The sequence below is a fragment of the Halichoerus grypus genome, chromosome 10 (genome assembly GCF_964656455.1).
Source record: "Halichoerus grypus chromosome 10, mHalGry1.hap1.1, whole genome shotgun sequence".
In the NCBI taxonomy this organism is placed as follows: Eukaryota; Metazoa; Chordata; class Mammalia; order Carnivora; family Phocidae; genus Halichoerus; species Halichoerus grypus.
In genome coordinates this window covers 55,940,254-55,957,331 of record NC_135721.1, presented here as the reverse complement: position 1 = coordinate 55,957,331, position 17,078 = coordinate 55,940,254, and the positions used below count along the sequence as shown (strand labels likewise).

The following is a 17,078-nucleotide window of genomic DNA, read 5'->3' as shown; positions in this document are numbered from 1 at the left end:
GGAGGGGAACTGCTGGAGGACGTGGAACACAACGGCGACCCACCGGTACTCCGTCACGTCAACTCCAGCATCGAGGCTGTTGAAGAAACCACGGTGCCAGTTATAGCAGATAGGAAGCAGCTGCAGGAGTCCGAGGCAGGGAGGGAAGAGGGCCGGGGTTGGGGAAGCTGTGGCAGGGATGGAAAGGAGGCAGCCAGGGAGCACGGACATTGGGGAACAGAGTGGCTGGGACCGGAGGGAGGCCCAAGGCGAAGGATGGGCCCCGGGGGGAAACACGGTGGTGAGTGTGAGATGGCCGAGCTTGCCAGATACTTAACTCCAGAGCTTGGGAGAGAGACAGGAGATGCAAACAAGTTTTCATCGTCCTAGTGGATTGGATCCCACTGGGAAAGAGAGAGCTGGGGAAGAGAAGCGAGCACCAGGAGGTCGAGAAGGGTCCCAGAGGCAAGGGGGAGAACCAGGAGGAAAAGGTGCTCCTGAGGCCAAGACAGTGCGAGAAGGTCAACGGCACCAACCCCAGAACAGGCCGAGGGTGGGCCGTTCCTTCACACAAGCAAGTCGTGACATCCGAGCTGGTTGTGCTCCAGGCAGAAGCAAACTGCAAACATGCCAAACACGCCTCTCTCATCTTTTAACTGTTTATTGTATAATATAAAACTACAAAAGTAAGACTGCTCATTTCCATGTACATTTAATCTGTCCAATTGTTTCGATTACAGCCCAAACCTACATGTGAGTACAGCTCTCTGGGTTCCGATGTAACGTCTGTAATATTGCATAGAAAAGGCACAGCTCTCAGGTCTGTGGGGGAAAGGTTACACCTCCTTTTTGACAAGAGCCTTCCTCAAAAACCATGCACCAAACTATGTCACTATGTACATCTTTTCCAAAATCTTGTTTGTTTGCTTGTCTGGACTGCACTTCTCTTCCAAGCTTGTTATCCCCAAAACATGTCCGAAATTTTTATTGGTTTTGTCTGCAATAGCGTGTGATCCTGGCTAATTTTCAAGAACCATTTAGACTCATTCTTAGAAGCACTGAGAACAATTGTATACAAGCAGGACGCACACACCTCGCTGCCTTCGGCAGTTACAGGAAGTTAACCATTCACAGCCAGAACAGGTTAAATACGCTCTTTTCAATATTTTCAGAAAAGGTATAAAGGTCCAATTTGTAACAGCAAGGTTTTGAAATTAAGACAATTCATATAGAGGGTAACAATCGCTGCACAAAGTAGAGTCTTTTTTTTTTTTTTTTTACACATCTGTCATTTAAGAAGGCTGCCCTGTGGTATTCATAATTCATTGTTTACCACAAAGGTGGTTAATAAATTTAAGCTTTAAAAACGATCTGTAAGATGATACTTTGGCTCTCTGGAGCTTATTTATTTAAGAAATTTTCCTTGATTGACCTCAGGGCAGTTGGGATACTCCACGGGGATATGGCAATAAAAAGCTCAATTGATAAAGACACTCGAGGTGTAGCGGAGGCTCTGGCTAGTTCTCACCCTTTGGTGTGAAAGAGGGTGTCAGTGGGGCTGCCCCTTCTGTCATCAAGAGAAAGTGTTACTAAAAAAAGTTTAAAAATATCAACCCTTTGATGCTTGATTTTCTTAAAAATTTGGAGGTATTAAAACATTCCTTATCCATACCCTTTGCATATTTCAAAAAGACCTACATTAGAGAAGAGGAGAAAACTGAATGTGGACGGTGCATACAATGAGAAGATCCAGGGGTCTGGCTGGGAACCCCTTGGAACACAGACTGACATTCCTACAAGAGAATACATTCCTACCATACATTCTGCACATGGTACGATCCAGATGTTGTTAGAGCTCCACAGTAAAATAAATATATTTACACAGAAAAAAAAAAAAGGAATAAATAACTTACGAAAAAAATCACTTCAAATTCAAAGCTCTTATGATTCTGCTCTCATCTTGTCATTTCATTGCACATCACTGTCGATAATTTTCCTCTCCCAGCCCCGCCCAGCACATCTTTCTCCTAAAGGCACCTCGAACTGCCGGCCTGACTCTGGATGCCACAGGATGTCCTTTAGAAAGGGGGAAGGCACTAGAGCCAGGTGGCATCTGGAAGCACATCCCACATTCAGACTGGGGCTTGGAGATCGCACCCAGGCCCGCATTCTTCCCTGTTGGGACTTCACTTTGTAAAAATAAGACAGTGGTAACGTGGCCGCTTGATGTTTTTGTTCTTTGAAAAACGGGCCCCTAATTTCCCACGTCTTCCTCAGCAGACCTTGAATAGCGAGCATTTGCGGCAAGGGTGTCCAGGGTTAAAAAGCATTTATTTGCCTGCTGTTGTTGGGGGTTTCTGTTTTGATTTTGAAGCCCAGCCTTACAAATACGAGAGAGTCAGAGAACCATGTTTGGGCAACACTTTGCTGCGCTTATTTGAACTGTTGCCCAACATATGGGATTTGTTTAAACACACGATTTTGCTAATCCAACCAAAGTACAGTTGTTCTAAGTTACTGTAAATCAGTTTTTAACAATGGCAAATCAACCGCCTTACCCTGTTATTGTTCGGAATAATCAACACTATTGTGTCTGTATATGTATGTATGTGTGTGCGGCGGCGTGTGGGGAGTTTGCCGGGGCCTCCGGTTATCAGAAGCGCGGCGCCTGGGCTGACTTGTTCTCCACAGGAAGAGGAAGCTCTTAAAATGGACAGGCACAGTGACACCGGAAGCATCTACAACAGGCCTTACCTCCACTAGATGGTCCCTGGTCCTATCAAAGGAAACGCTGCATCTGCAGCAGGGAAAGGCGTCCAGGTGGAGGCTGCTTGTAGGAGAACAAGTGCAATCTGATCTGTTTCTCACTGCTCCTACTGAGTGGACAATTAGCCTTTGAAAACACATTCAAGTGGGGGGAAAAAGTAAATTCGAATATAGAAAAATTTAACCATACCATACACAAATCTTTTGCTTAAACGAGCAGTTCCTTCATCACAAATGCATTTGCTTTGCCATGTGCATTATAAAAATAAAACTATCTATGGCTTGTTTAAAGTGCCATTTTATAAAGCTGTCTTTTTTAATTGGCCAGGAAGACTCAATTTTATCCATGGCAAGAAGTGAGCAGAATTGGTGACTGAATATTGACAAATGACCAACAACAAAGACAACAACAATAACACAAATCCCATAATTTAAAAATTCTTAAATAAATATAAAAGTTATTCCTAAAGAAGCCATCTGCATTTCAACAATATAGGTTGTAACCAGCTAGAGTACCATTGGAAGAAAGAAAAAAAACTGAAACGAAAAGGCCATCAACAATTTCGGCAACAAGCATGATACATTGCAAATGTTTTAAAAATTAAATGTACACCAGGAGGAATAAAAAGCTACAGTGTCCTGGGGGTGGGTGGGTGGGGTGGTGGAGGGGAAGCAGGAACATGCATAGAAAGTCCTGTCTGTGTATTTGGGTAAATCAGCTTTGTAAAGTGTAGTTAAAGCAGTTGATTCATGGAAGCAACCAGATTGGAAGCTGTGACATAATGGTACCAACTCCAGGTTCAAGAGCGAACGGATGTTACAAGACAGCATCCCGGGCTGGGCCGAGGTGAGCTGCGCTCAGTGTGGTGATCATGAAGACGCCATTTTCAGCACTTAGCAACAGAGGGAACAAAAGCTCTAGGGAAGGGAAGCTGGAAAAGACAATTGAGCAACACAGTGGATGCCTTCTGGGGTAGTTTCTTCCTTGTGAGCCCTAACCGAGGAGGTCGGTTACTTTTCAGAAAATTTTGTTCTCGTGTAAAATTTCAGGTCATTGTAAAAATTATGCCAAAAGGGAAAGATTTGGGTTTCTGTTTAAAAAAATAAGAACAACTAAAAGCACAAACTTGGCATAAATACAGTGAGTATTCGGTAGCCTTCCCCTCAAGAGAGGGAGCTAAAGAGAACCATCACTTCAAACCCCTCCCCCCTCCTCCCCCCCCCCCCCCCAAGCTCCACGGCCATCTCCCGCCAACTGCTTAATGCAAGTTTGATGAGCAGACGTGGCTCTGGCTTTGGAAGTCACAGTGCTGGCGGGTGTTCATGCCAGGGGGTTGGTGCTTGTGAAATTTGGGTGTGATATCGCCTGGCCCTTTCTTAAAGCAGTGTGTGTGTGTGTGTGTGTGTGTGTGTGTGTGTGTGTGTGTGTGTTTGCATTTGGGGTCATCCACTGCGGATTAATTTGATCCAATTTTCTCTTTGCACCAAACACATATAAAACATTACAACTCTATAAAAGTACAAGTGCAACTTGTACATCTGAAGTTTGCAGGAACTATGTGAGCAAATCCTATCAAAATAGCTATCTCATATGTATAAACAGCATTTGTTTTTAGAAAAACAATATCATAAACTGCAGAATCTGTACAAAAATATAAAATAAATTTGGGCAGCAGTTTCTAAACAGCCATGTAAATGCAACACTTAGGAGGAGTAGTTAATGCCTCTAAAAAGGCTGAATTGCCAAGTCAACCTATACAGGGCGAAAATGCCAGAAAAGGTACTGAGATTATCTAAATAATATATATATATATTTTCTCTTTTTACCTCTTGCAATAAAACTTATAGAAAAAATAGACAAATATGCACATGCAATTTACAGCTTTTCCAACTTATTCCTTGTGCTTCACTTGAACTGTTTATTTTTGTCATTCAGCATAGCAACATTGTCTTCCAATGTATTCTTTCCTATTCCAGGGCAGTAGGTCTCTGAGAACCACTCAAAAAAGCGTATTAAAAGTGGTCATACGTGGATGAAGGCACTCCAACTCTGCTCAAAGCGAAAACTAGTGTGATCCTTGTGTAAAACGATCTTTTTCTCTGAAAAAGGCAAGCAAGGGTGCATGCACAGTGCGGAGAGCTGTGGGGTGCGGGGACACTCGCAGGGTCTGGGCGGCGCAGGCAGCGGTCCGGGGCTCTTAGGAGCCGACCAGCACCTCCATGATGTGGTCCAGCTCGGTGAGGTCCATCTTGAAAGGCTGACTCGGGGCCACCGGCTGACTGCTGTACGGGGCCAGAGTCTTGAGGAGGTCGTCGGCCGACACCGGGGCCATCTTGGAGGCCGTCCCCGACGCGGACGTGCAGGGGTCGAAGTCATACATGGACGTGTCGATGTCGGCGAACAGGATGTCGTCCAGGGTCAAGTCCGTCAGAAAGCCCGTGGACGTCGTGATTTCGAAGTTCCCGGGCAGAGAGTCCATCAGCTTCGGGTCGTCGGGCCTCGGGACGCCCGGCGCGCCGGAGCCCGCCCTGGAGCTGTCGGGCGCTGCCGCTGCGGCCCCTGGGGAGGTAGATGTGGGACAGAGCTCCTCGATCTCGTCCAGGGCGGAGGAGAAGCTGTCCTTCTCCGGCGGCGGCGCTGGAGCCGAGGGTCTGGCAGGAGCCGCGGGCGGCGCGGCCGGGGAAGTGCAAAACGCGTCGTCGTCGTGGTCCTCGAGCAGCGAGGCGGGCGTGAGGCAGACCTCCGGGGGCGTAGTGCTTCCGAGGTCGCCGGCGAGCGCGGGCGGCGGAGGCGGCGGCGGCGCGGGCGCGCTGAGGGCGGGCGGCGCCTCCCGGTAGCTGTCGCTCAGCGAGTCGGGCGGGGGCGAGGCGGCGGCGGCGGCGGCGGCGGCGGCGAACACCGGCCTCAGGCTGCCTTCCTGCTTGAGCTCCTCCTGGATCCGCCGCAACATGTTGTTGATCAGAACGGTCTTTTGCAAGCTGGGCTCGGTGAGGGGCCTGTGGTTATAGAGTTTCATAAGGGAAATGTTGAAGATAGTCTGGCGCTGTAAGGTGTAAGACACCTTGGATGGACCATCGGAGGGAGACATGATTTTGCCTTCCAGCCCATCTTCATGCTCATCAAACTTACGTTTTTCTCCTTTACCCAACATATATCTGCAAAGGAGAAAGGAAGGAAGTGGAATTAATCACATGAAAACTAATTTCTACCCTACAAAAGACGCTGATTCGGAGGTCAGGAGTTGGGACTTCAGTTCCTTGCCCAAGGTTGGGTGGAAGAGATGAATTAGTTGGGGGAAGATTTAGAATGCGAGCGCATTGGGAAATCTACCTTTGTATGCTGGCGGAGCAATTTGAACACTAGGTAGTCTGGTAAATGTATTTCTTGAGAAATGTGTACGACACAGACAAGTTAAACGTTACCATGGAAACCATGATTTTGACTTTCTCCACTCGTGCGCTTGCGTTCGCTTGCTTTCGCTTGCCTAACATTACCATGCAGGTTCAATTTCCCTCCCCCAAACAGATTTATTTTTAACGCCCAAGAAAACACTTGCGATGCTATGACCTAACAGATAAAGGTGTCAGAGATTACAGCTTGAACACATCTTGAATGATGAAAAGAACCAAGGTGGAGAAGGGGGGAGGAGGGCATGGACAATTTTCGTAGAACTCTGTGTGCTTTCAAAATGCCTTTTCCTTCCTCATTATGCACAGAGCTTTTCTGCCTGTTTGGTGACATGTGGTGAAGCACTTGGCCTGTGTCAAATGACCACAGCGATGGAGCTGCCACCGCTTTTCAGCCTAGAAGAAAGTGGAGGAATGTGGCTTTCCCAGCCCAAGTTACAATGGCTCAATTTGATTGCATACAGTTAGGTCTGAACTTAAGCGGACGAATTTAAAAGTAATCCGTTCTGATTATAAGCATTGCTGTTTGAGTACGTGAGACATTTCATAACAAAATACCTACTGTGATTCCAGAGATACGTACGTATTTCAAAAAAACAACCACCTCATATCTCAGACCTTGAGCATTTGGGAATGGCTTGAATTTTAACTCCTGCCCCACCTCACCTCCTGCTCCCGGCCTAGGCTGCCTCCTTGCCTGCTCTGGCCTCAGGGAAGACCCCCTCAGCTGGCTGCACCTTCTGGAGAGTGGTCCTTTCTTTCAGAACTTCTACCATCTAAACAGAACAACTGCAAGCCCACTGGCCTTCACCTCACAGGCCTCACTTGCTAACCATTTAACCAAAAAAGTTGTTCTTATGCCGTCCAGACCAGGAGATGTGGTTCTCATTACTCCAAGCCTGTGCTCACTCCCCCACCCACCTCTGCAGCACTTACCCACAGGCGAGTGTTAATCCTCTCCTCAGTGCCACTCACTCATTGATATCTTCATATACAAGTAGTTTGTACTTATCCAATTTTTCTCCTAAAAGCGACTTGCCTTTTACTGAATTGCTTCAGCTGATTCTCATGGAGCCTCATTCAATCCTTTATATTTTGCTCATTCTGCATCTATGCTGTCCTGGGCACTCTGCCAGAAAAGAGGGTAGTCCCACAGATGAATAAAGCCTGGTCTGCAAGGGGCTGAAAATCATGTCCTACACCTCATTATCATTTTGAATTGAGTCTCATCCTAAAGGAATAAGGCTAACCATAATAAAACGTCACAGATCTTCCTTGCGACACTTTGTTAAGGAAGGCCATGCTGCCCCTCCCCACCCAAAGCAGACAAACATGCAGGGGGTCACAGGGCACATGAGTTCCACCTGCAGGGACTACCTTCACACGCCTCAGTCCCCGGGAGAGGATAGCCGCAACCCAGCAACGTCAGAGTCAGCTTGAGGATTTGTTAATGTTCATAAAGGGGCAGTTACTTGTATGGAATGCCTTCCCTCATGGAAACATTAAGAAAAGGGATGTCGATCACAAGGACCAAAGACCAGTCCCATAATGTTCTCTGAGGCAAGGAAGATACGGCGGTAATAACTCTTACATCTACTACTTCACATGACAAAAACATCTCCTACTGTTTAGTGCTCTAAAAAGTCTCATTTGTATATATGCTTTGCATAGAACATTTCCTATCTAAAGTATCTGTGCTCATTTAAACTTGAGTGTGAATCAGAGAGGAGGTGATTTCATTTCACATTACAAAACACTTTTTCGCCTTTATGCCTTAGAAGTGTTACTGGACGACTGTGTTTTGAAACAGTTATACTGTTTGTATCTGCCTAAAATTTAAGCATCTAAATATTCATTTCTAGGAAAATTTCACTTTTGCCAAAGAGCTCACTGAGTGCATTTACTTCTCATTATAAAGTTGTTAGATAGTCTATGTTATAGGTTATAATGTAATTGTACCCAACACATGTACATCTGTGTGAGAGGACACAAATGCAGACAAATACACCCTAAAACAGTGTTGCTCAAAGTGTGGTCTGTAGAAGGTGCCAGTCTGTGAACTGTTACTGGCCCATGAAGAGTTAGAGATACTGGATTATTTAGAAACATTTACAGCAAATTTACAGAGTAACTGTATGTCTGTAAATCTAATTTCGAAAACGAGGCTTCTATTTTTGTCTCTGTACTTTAATTTCATTTCTCTAGTATTTTTATATTTTACTGAAGTATTCATCTGTGAAGAAGGAACAAACAAACAAGATGGTTCTTCATCACAAAAAGTTTGAGAAGCACTGTCCCCAAATGTAAACCAAAAACAAATAACAACTAAACACAACCTAGTAAGCTCACTGCCACTTGGGATTTTTATTGGTTTTCTGGGGGAGAGGGAGTAGCTAAGACAGTATAGACTTTTCTTTTAAGTCATTGATATAGGGTTGTCTTTTAAAGAGTTGTTGCCAGAATAAACAATAGGACTCTCAATAACTTTCTCAATAAGGATTACTTCTCTAGAAATTACCACTGAATCGATAAAACTTGACTATTTACCAAGCATGAAGTACTAGGCATTTAGCAGAACTCCCACAGCTGAAGGAGATCGGTGGCGATGTTTTGGAAGAGATTTCAATGTGAGAAGCATTTAATTTCCAACTAGAATGATCCAGCTGGTCATAGCTGTGTGATAATCCCAATGATTTAGGAACAGCCTGATAAGATGTTGTAATGCTGGAAGGGGAAGGAGGAGGACCCTTGTAGGCAAAATTTGTGAGCGGGATAGACAGATCGAAGCTTGGATGCTTTTCAAATGTGTACCGAGGAAGCCATGAGAGAGTGTCTCAAAGCAGGTTTGCCTTCATTTCTCTACAGCATTTTATGAGGCAAAACTGGCTGCACACCCCCAGTGAGACTGCAAAACGCACACGATCCTGACTTGTAATCCCGGTTCTATCGAGATCTGTACAGAAAGGAATAAAATGCAACATAATAAGTCCACATTTTAAGACCTTAAACACTTTAAAGATTTTATTTATTTATTTGACAGAGAGAGACACAGCGAGAGAGGGAACACAAGCAGAGGGAGTGGGAGAGAGAGAAGCAGGCTTCCTGCCGAGCAGGGAGCCCGATGCGGGGCTCGATCCCAGGACCCTGGGACCATTACCTGAGCCGAAGGCAGACGCCTAAAGACTGAGCCACCCAGGCGCCCCTAAACACTTTTTTAAAGGTTAAAGTTTTTCCAGAGTTTGCCTAACACATCGTCTGAGTCAAGTGTTCCCACTGAGCACGTTCAGCAGAGGAGAACTCTCACCCTCAGGGCGGGTGTTAATGACCACCTCCTGGAGCAGGGCACGGTCCACAAAGACAAGACACGCCACTCAAGAACCTGAGGGCAAAAAGCCAGTGGTGTCTCTGGGCCTGGATCTCGGCTGGTCAGCAGCTCCTCAGAAGCCTCTTTCCTCAGGCAAGCTAACAAAGTAACAATAGCTCTTTAAAGCCAGAGATTGGAGAAGCACGTGACCTTTTAAAAGCTGAAGCAGCAGCTGGGGCTCACTGGGGCTTCAAGGTAACACTGGAGAAGGGGGTGTTCCGCTGTTCCTGCCTCAGAGGCCCTGGCTGTGGAACCTGCACGAGGACAATGGACCTGCAGTTCGCGGAAGGGAGGGGTGTGTGACAAGTGTGACTTCTAGGCCCTCCTGAGACCTGACACCCCTCTTTGTCTCCTCTCTTGGCTTGGTTCAGTTCAAAGCACAGGTCTTCTACCCAGTTTTTCAGTCAAAGATCCAAAACGGACCCTGAACTTCAGGGCTGGTTAGAGAACCCCCACATGGAGAAAGGAGGTGGTTGCTTCCTCCCTTTTCTGCCCCTCCAAAAAGGAGTCTAAAGCTAACCACAGGCATGTCTCTTGGATATTTGGGGGTTCTTAATATAAGGTTCACGATAAAACACTCTTCTTTCCAATAAACCTGTTAGAAACAAACTCCTAGCATCCTAATTTTCTTAACATAAATTTTAGCAAGTATTTACTACAGCAAACTGAGCTTTGAAAATAAAGAGCAAAACTCATGGGTAGCAATAGAAATGAAAACTTCTCTTCTGGAGTTTTCTAGGAAGTTTAATCCTAAATACAACTCTACATACCAAACCTGGCTTTCAATTGCACAACTTTCATCAGAAAGGACCCTGCCCTCAAAAGCTACAATCTGCTTGGGCAAATGATCAAAAGTAACAAAGGGTCACCAGAACATTCCTAAGAAAAAGGACCAGAAACATAGGGGCCTATATTACTTCACTATCGGAAGGTTGGCACTTCCAGATTTCTTTTTTTTTTAAGATTTATTTATTTATTTGAGAGAGAGAGAGCGGGGCTGGGGGGGTGGCGTGCGGAGAGGCAGAGAGGGAGAGAATCTTCAAGCAGACTCCCCACTGAGCCTGGAGCTGGATGTGGGGCTGATTCCAGGACCCTGAGATCACGACCTGAGCCAAAATCAAGAGTCAGCTACTCACCCAACTGAGCCACCTAGGCGCCCCTGCACTTCCAGATTCTGAGTGACTCCCCATAGCAAGGCGTCTGAGAGGTTATTATGGGCTGGGGTGATCAGGAGAGACTTTTGGAGATAGGATTTGAGATTTAAATTTAAGGTGGGATTGTCTCTTAAGGCCTGTTTCCTAATCCAGACGGTAAGCCCGGTGAGGGCACAGACTCTGTCTCATTCATCTCTGTATCCTCAGGACAGGGCAGTCCCGGACACACAGAAGATGCCCCATAAATAGTTGCTGACTAAATGAACGGTAAATGGAAAGAATGAGGAAAGACTCTGAGGGACAGCCAGGGAACTGTAAGACACAGAGATGTGTGTGTCTTTGTCCCTGAGTGTGAACTGTGCATGGGAGGGAGGGTCTGAGAAAGAGGAGAATTGAACAGACCTCAGAGGTGACAGCTGTACAGGGCAGGACGTCCTCAAGGCAAAGTGATGGGACTGAGGCACATCCGGTGGGCAGGGAAGCCTTAGCTCAGAAGGCTGTCTCGTGAATGCCTGTCACACTTCTCAAACTTGGGCGAGTACCCGACTCACCTCAAGGGCTTCTAACACAGAATGCTGACCCCCTACCCCCAAGATTCTCATTCAGCAGGTCTAGCGTGGGACCCGAGAAGGCATTTCCAGGTTTCCAGGTAATACTGGTGTGGGGACCCTATTTTGAGAACCACAACTTCCTCTTTTCCCCATCCGGCCATTTCATGTTTAAGCCTGTGGATATTTTTACCCAATTAATCTTGGGTCCAAAGGTCTTCTCTATTTGTGTCTAAGCAAGTAAGGAAAAAAAAAAAAAAAAAAAATGAACAGAGTTTTTGCAATGGCAACTGACAACTGACATTAAAAAAAAAAAAAGCTCTCTGCAGAATTAAGGTGTCTTCAGCTCAATTTTAATGGTAAAGCCCAGCTTCTCAGCCTGATACATCAGATCCCACTGGCTCAGTGGGACCCAGATTCTTCTTGCTAGGATCTTTTTTTTTTTTTAAAGATTTTATTTATTTATTTGACAGAGAGAGAGACACAGCGAGAGAGGGAACACAAGCAGGGGGAGTGGGAGAGGGAGAAGCAGGCCTCCCACCGAGCAGGGAGCCCGATGTGGGGCTCGATGTGGGGCTCGATCCCAGGACCCTGAGATCACGACCTGAGCCGAAGGCAGACGCTTAATGGCTGAGCCACCCAGGCGCCCCTCTTCTTGCTAGGATCTTAGGGTGCAAGGTAGTGAGGCCTTAAGCCCAGCATCCACAAAGGAACTGAAACAGTACCTATGCGTTACCTAAGCGTTAAAAGGCTAACATTTCATAGCTTTTATACTGTTAAGGCATTAAGGAAAAAATGCAAACTTTAAAAAAAAAACAATCAGAAAGTTCTCTTTAACTCAATGTTTTTCAACTTTTTAAAAGCTATGCCTTAAAAAAAACTCTCCTTTAATGCTATTTGAACTGTCAAAAATAAGTGTTATATTTAAAGTAAGAATATTAAATCTACTTTTGCAAACTACTACTTCTGTCATCTCCCCCTCCCGCCACAAGCCATTGCTTTAACCTGCAGGCTCTCCCCAGCCCTCTGGGGCCTCCCACAGACAGGCCCGCGGGGGGCAGTGCTACTCTTGTGGGCAGCATCCCTGCTGGCTCCTGTGGGGGCCTGAATGGGAGGCCTCCTCAGCCCACCGTGAGGGCTGACTTTCTGGCTTTCTATGTGCTGGTCAAAAAAAGGATGTAAATCATTACTTCAAAACACCTCAAGGCCCAACTGGTTCATAGCTTGTGTACATTTTCCAGAGCCTGTTCCAATGTCCTTTTGTACCAGTAAATAAAAACTAGAAAGCCACTGTTTTCCCTTCTCGGGAGTCTAACGGGCTTCACGATTAAGTGACATGTTTTAAAAGTCAGTTAACGAGGCAGAGTGAAGCCCTGGTGTCTGCAGTCAGGGACGGGTAGCTACCGGGGAGCACGGCTTCTGGGGAGCTGGTCAGCGGCCTGTACACTTAGGATCTATGCACGTGTCTGTATGCATGCTGTACTTTAATAAAAATGTTTTAAAAACACTAGTTATTAGCTCTCAAGATAAAGGCTCCCAGTTCAAAGCGGAGCTTGGGGAAGCCATATCCCTAATCTCTTCACTACATCCTTCAAGGTGACCACTGGCTGCTGAAGGGCACAGAAGTACCCATGCTGACACTAAAAATCATAAAAATGAGACATTTACAGCGATGCCAAAAATTCAGAACAATGGTTTGTCCTCATGCATCAACCTCATTTGAAGAAAAAAGAAGCTAAGAGAAAATGTGTGACAAGTGTCTTCGAAAAGGCTAGCAGGGGCTATTTCCTCATCTGACGTCCTGTGCTGCCAAAACCCACAGCCCTTTAAGTGGAAACACACACATTCTTTCAGTTTCTTTTGGGGGTAGTGATAGAAGGAAGGAGTGCCCCTGGCAAAATTATTGTGTGTGTGACAGACTTCCAAGACCCAGAGAGAGGCCGGCCAGAGAACTGGCTCTGAGACAACTTCTGAGACACGGAATATTCTCATTTCTCTTCTCCGCACCCCATATACTTGCCTTAAGATGCATTCTGGATCCTGTTTTTGAGGTGGTCCAAACAGAGAGCTTCTGTGCCTAAGAGAGGACACCTCCCAGCAGCCACAGAGCAGAACTCTGAGAAATGGTTCTTCCCAATGTCAGACTGTCACACAGCAACTCCCAGGCAGGAAGGAAAAGCCCGATCCAACTTCAGTTGGGGGAAGCCACATTTGCTTAGACAACTTTCTACACTGTTAAAATATTACACTTTAAAAAACACACAGGGCTCAGAAATCTGATAATGTCTATGCTTCTAACACCCTCCCTCCCCCAAGTAACAACAAAACACACCCGGAGAACAAAAAGGCCACCCTGAAAAGGACGTGGTAGGTGGGGGGGTTGGGGGTTGGGGGGGCAGGATCACAGAAACAGCGAACAGAAACAGGCCCAGTCCTCCAAAGGCTCACCACCCACGGCTGTGCCACGTGCCATGCTGCTCCTCGCAGTGGGGACAGACCCCCGAATGTGGGAGTGGGTGGTGGCGTGGGTGGGGGAGATCTGGAGGGTGCAGGAAGGGGGGGGTGTGGAATCAGCCCTCCCAAAGGCTGCCTTCAGACCCCAAAGTGACTGCCTCTGGCCTCGGGGAATGGCAGAAACAGGGGCAAAATTCCAACGGGGAGAAAGCCTGTCTGCTTATTTACAGACTGGGTAAGGACTCCCAGAAGACAGCGGGGAGTGTTAGTAACAGAACCCCTAAAGTTGCCTGCCTCGGGAAAGGTTTTTTTTTTTTTTAAAACAAAACAAAACAAAACAAAACAAAAACCAAAGCTCATCCAGGATGAGGTTCCTGCAGTAACATCCATGCTAATTGGTAAGTAAGACAAAGCCTTCCCTAACAAATCAGCAATGTAATTATGAAGCCAGGCACTAGATGAAGCCAGTTAGGCGCGCTCGGGCGCTATTCTGCAGCTGTAACCCGACACCACGCTCGCGGCGGCGCCTCCACCCGGCTCTCCCCGCTGCGCCGGGGGGGCTCGGGGCCGCAGGGCACCGCACCGGCTGCTCGCTGCCCGTCACACCCTGCATTTCCACGGAGACCCAGGGAACAGTCCTCCCTGCTGTCCTGACAGCGCCTTACAGCCTACAGATAAAACCGAAATTCGGCCAGGAAGGCCACCTCTAACTCAACTAAAAAAAATAAAAATAAAAACAAAAAACTTTTACGGTTTCAGAATGTCTTCTAAAGTCCACGTTTCAAGAAACTCTAGCTTTCCCTCTCAGGATTTTTACTTCCATGCTTCCATTAAACCGAAGATCGTTTCAGACACTGTTGGTTTGTCAAATTCACCTTTTCTCTTGGAAAAAGAAAAGGAAAAATTTAAACGTTGACAACTAACTGCATTTAGTAGGCAAACCAGACTCAAATTCTGGGAGAGAATGTTTCAAGTAAATATTTCTTTGGACTATACTATGGCCTTGTTAATAAACATCTGGAAAGAAAAAGGGGCTTTTTAGAATGTAACTGTTAAGTAGTATAAAATGTTTCTAATATCCTGTCTTACTGGTTCCTCTACCAGCTGGAAATTTTAGGTTTTAAAGCTAACTTTTAAGAAGCTAGGGACACCAGTCGCCTTCTTCCAAAGACAGTGGAAATGCTAACAATTACTTCATTTTACCTAAGGATTCTGGCTAAAAGCACCACACCCTTAAAGTAAAAGATCGAGCAGAAATATACAGATTCCGAACTTAAGTTTAACAAAAACATAATATATGAGGCCTGGATTTGCTTTCAAATCCTCTAGAAAAAAACTGGCCATGTGGATGAAACAAAATTGACAAAATGTTGACAACTACTGAAACTGAGTAATAAGTATAAGGGGATGCATTACACTCTTCCTTTACTTTTGAGTGTTTTGAATTTTCCATAATAAAAAGTTAAAAACACACAGAACACGTCAATACATATGTTTAAAATGCTACGATTTTGAAAAATCAAATAAGAACAATAAATTATTTACACCCTCAGCGAGAACTATTCTATTAACTTGATAGGTTAGTTTACACAGAAGAAAGCCATTAATGCTCCATGTAAACAAGCATGCCCAGCACAAGTCAACTCTTTTCAAACTCTGAAAGACAGCACATCACATCCAGCCACAAGGGGGCGCAGCAGAGCAATAAGGCGCGCCTGAAGTCTGATTATTGCAATTCTACCTATAGATCTCTCAAAGTATACACACTTCCGAGATTGTTCCCAAATTACAGTCTACACAGGACAGTGCTAAGCAAGCCAAGGGCCTTGCCAAGCCCAAACTAAACTATGTTATGTTATGATTCAAACTCTGAAAATACTGTAGTAGAAAACGCTGCTGCCTGTGTATAAGTAACAATGATGTTTCAAAAACCATGGTTAAAACCCTTGGAGAATTCCTGAAGTGAGAACACACAACAACAACAACAAACATACAAACCCAAGTCATAAGGTGAGGACTCGGAGAAGCCAACAGTTCAAAATTGCCGGTGGGGGTCCTAAAGTGAACTCCCAACCACACAGTGAGTTAGTCTCAATTTTACCAGTATTGAAAAGCCTTCAATAATCCTATTGCCTCTTAAGAACAGGAAACTAATTCCACACTGAACAGATAATGGCTTCAGGCAGTTATTTGGGAAAACTTCATAAAGGATACCGGGGAGGAGCCATTTAATTGTAAAATGTAACAAAGTTAACCTTAGAGAGATAATGAAACCACTTACTGTGTAACTACCTTGCTGAAATTTTTTCTACTCAAATTACAAGTTGAGGTTCTATGTTGTTGTATGTTCCATAATAATGTCCATAAACAACTATTATCACCCATCTTTCCATCTGAAACTTTGTAAATATAAACCTTTATAATCATTTAAATTATGATGCTAATTCATACTAATTTGGTGTCAGGAACATCTTTAACATGCTGAATCTAAAGACTCATAATCAATTAAGGAAAAAAGTTCTTAGATTTTAATTTCTTTCTTTCCCTTAAGATAATGTGCCTGTAAAGGGTAGCCAGCCTTGCCCCACCCCCATTCCCGTGCATAATGAAAATATTTTTTTCGCCTGTATTTATAATTGCTTGGATGGGATTCTGGTTTCAATCCTCCTGTAGCGTCTTTTCCCCAAAGATACCTTGTTTTTCCCCTCACATTAGAGACCCGTAATAAACAATGTCAGCGGGCATGAAAGGCTTAGGGTAGAAACCAAATGCTTTTTGCCAAAAGTAAGTGACAGTTTTTTGTATTTTTTTAAAAAGAGGGCCATCAGATCTATAAAACAGTCACACTAAAACAGGCAAATGTAATTTGTTAGAATGCATCTGTATAAAATAAAATTACATCTTTAATTAAACAAAAGGTTGCCTTCCAGGTTTTGTTAGCCAACTACCTGCCACTGAATGAAACTAACAGAAACTCAGTACGTATACTACAACAGAAAGCATTTTTATAGAAGTGTTTCTTATAGACAATGAGTAGTTTTTAATCTTTGTGTTCAAATTCAGAATGCTTTATTACTGTGAAAAATCATTTTAAAGAAGACATGTTATAAAATATCAAACATATTTCATCTTTTAACTTCCACATGCAGTCTACTTATTTATTTTTTATTTACTGAATGAGTAAAACTGAACATTGTACTGTATGGTCCAAATCTGGATTCTTTAAAAGAAATTTCTACAACATGACATACATGAGAGGATATAATCTGAAAGTACAGGATAATAGAAACAGACTTAAGAGACACATAAAAGGGAGGAAACTACTCAACAGTGTACGTTACATTCCCATATAAGCAACATCCATACTTAGAATCAGCATGTGTGTTTTAGTTACTCCTAAGGATT

General features: G+C 44.7%; 1 protein-coding gene across 4 annotated transcripts in view; it reads right to left on the bottom strand.

Moving 5' to 3' along the window:
• Window positions 1-4,618: 4,618 nt before the first annotated feature.
• The window catches only part of SERTAD2 (SERTA domain containing 2), a 108,415-nt gene continuing 95,955 nt past the window's right edge, over window positions 4,619-17,078 (bottom strand). For all 4 annotated transcript variants that reach the window (XM_036108652.2, XM_078056473.1, XM_036108653.2 and 1 more), the window contains one exon: window positions 4,619-5,901. In XM_036108652.2, coding sequence (XP_035964545.2) covers window positions 4,944-5,897 — 954 coding nt within the window. In that variant the 5' untranslated portion in view covers window positions 5,898-5,901 and the 3' untranslated portion in view covers window positions 4,619-4,943. The remainder of the gene's footprint in view (window positions 5,902-17,078) is intronic.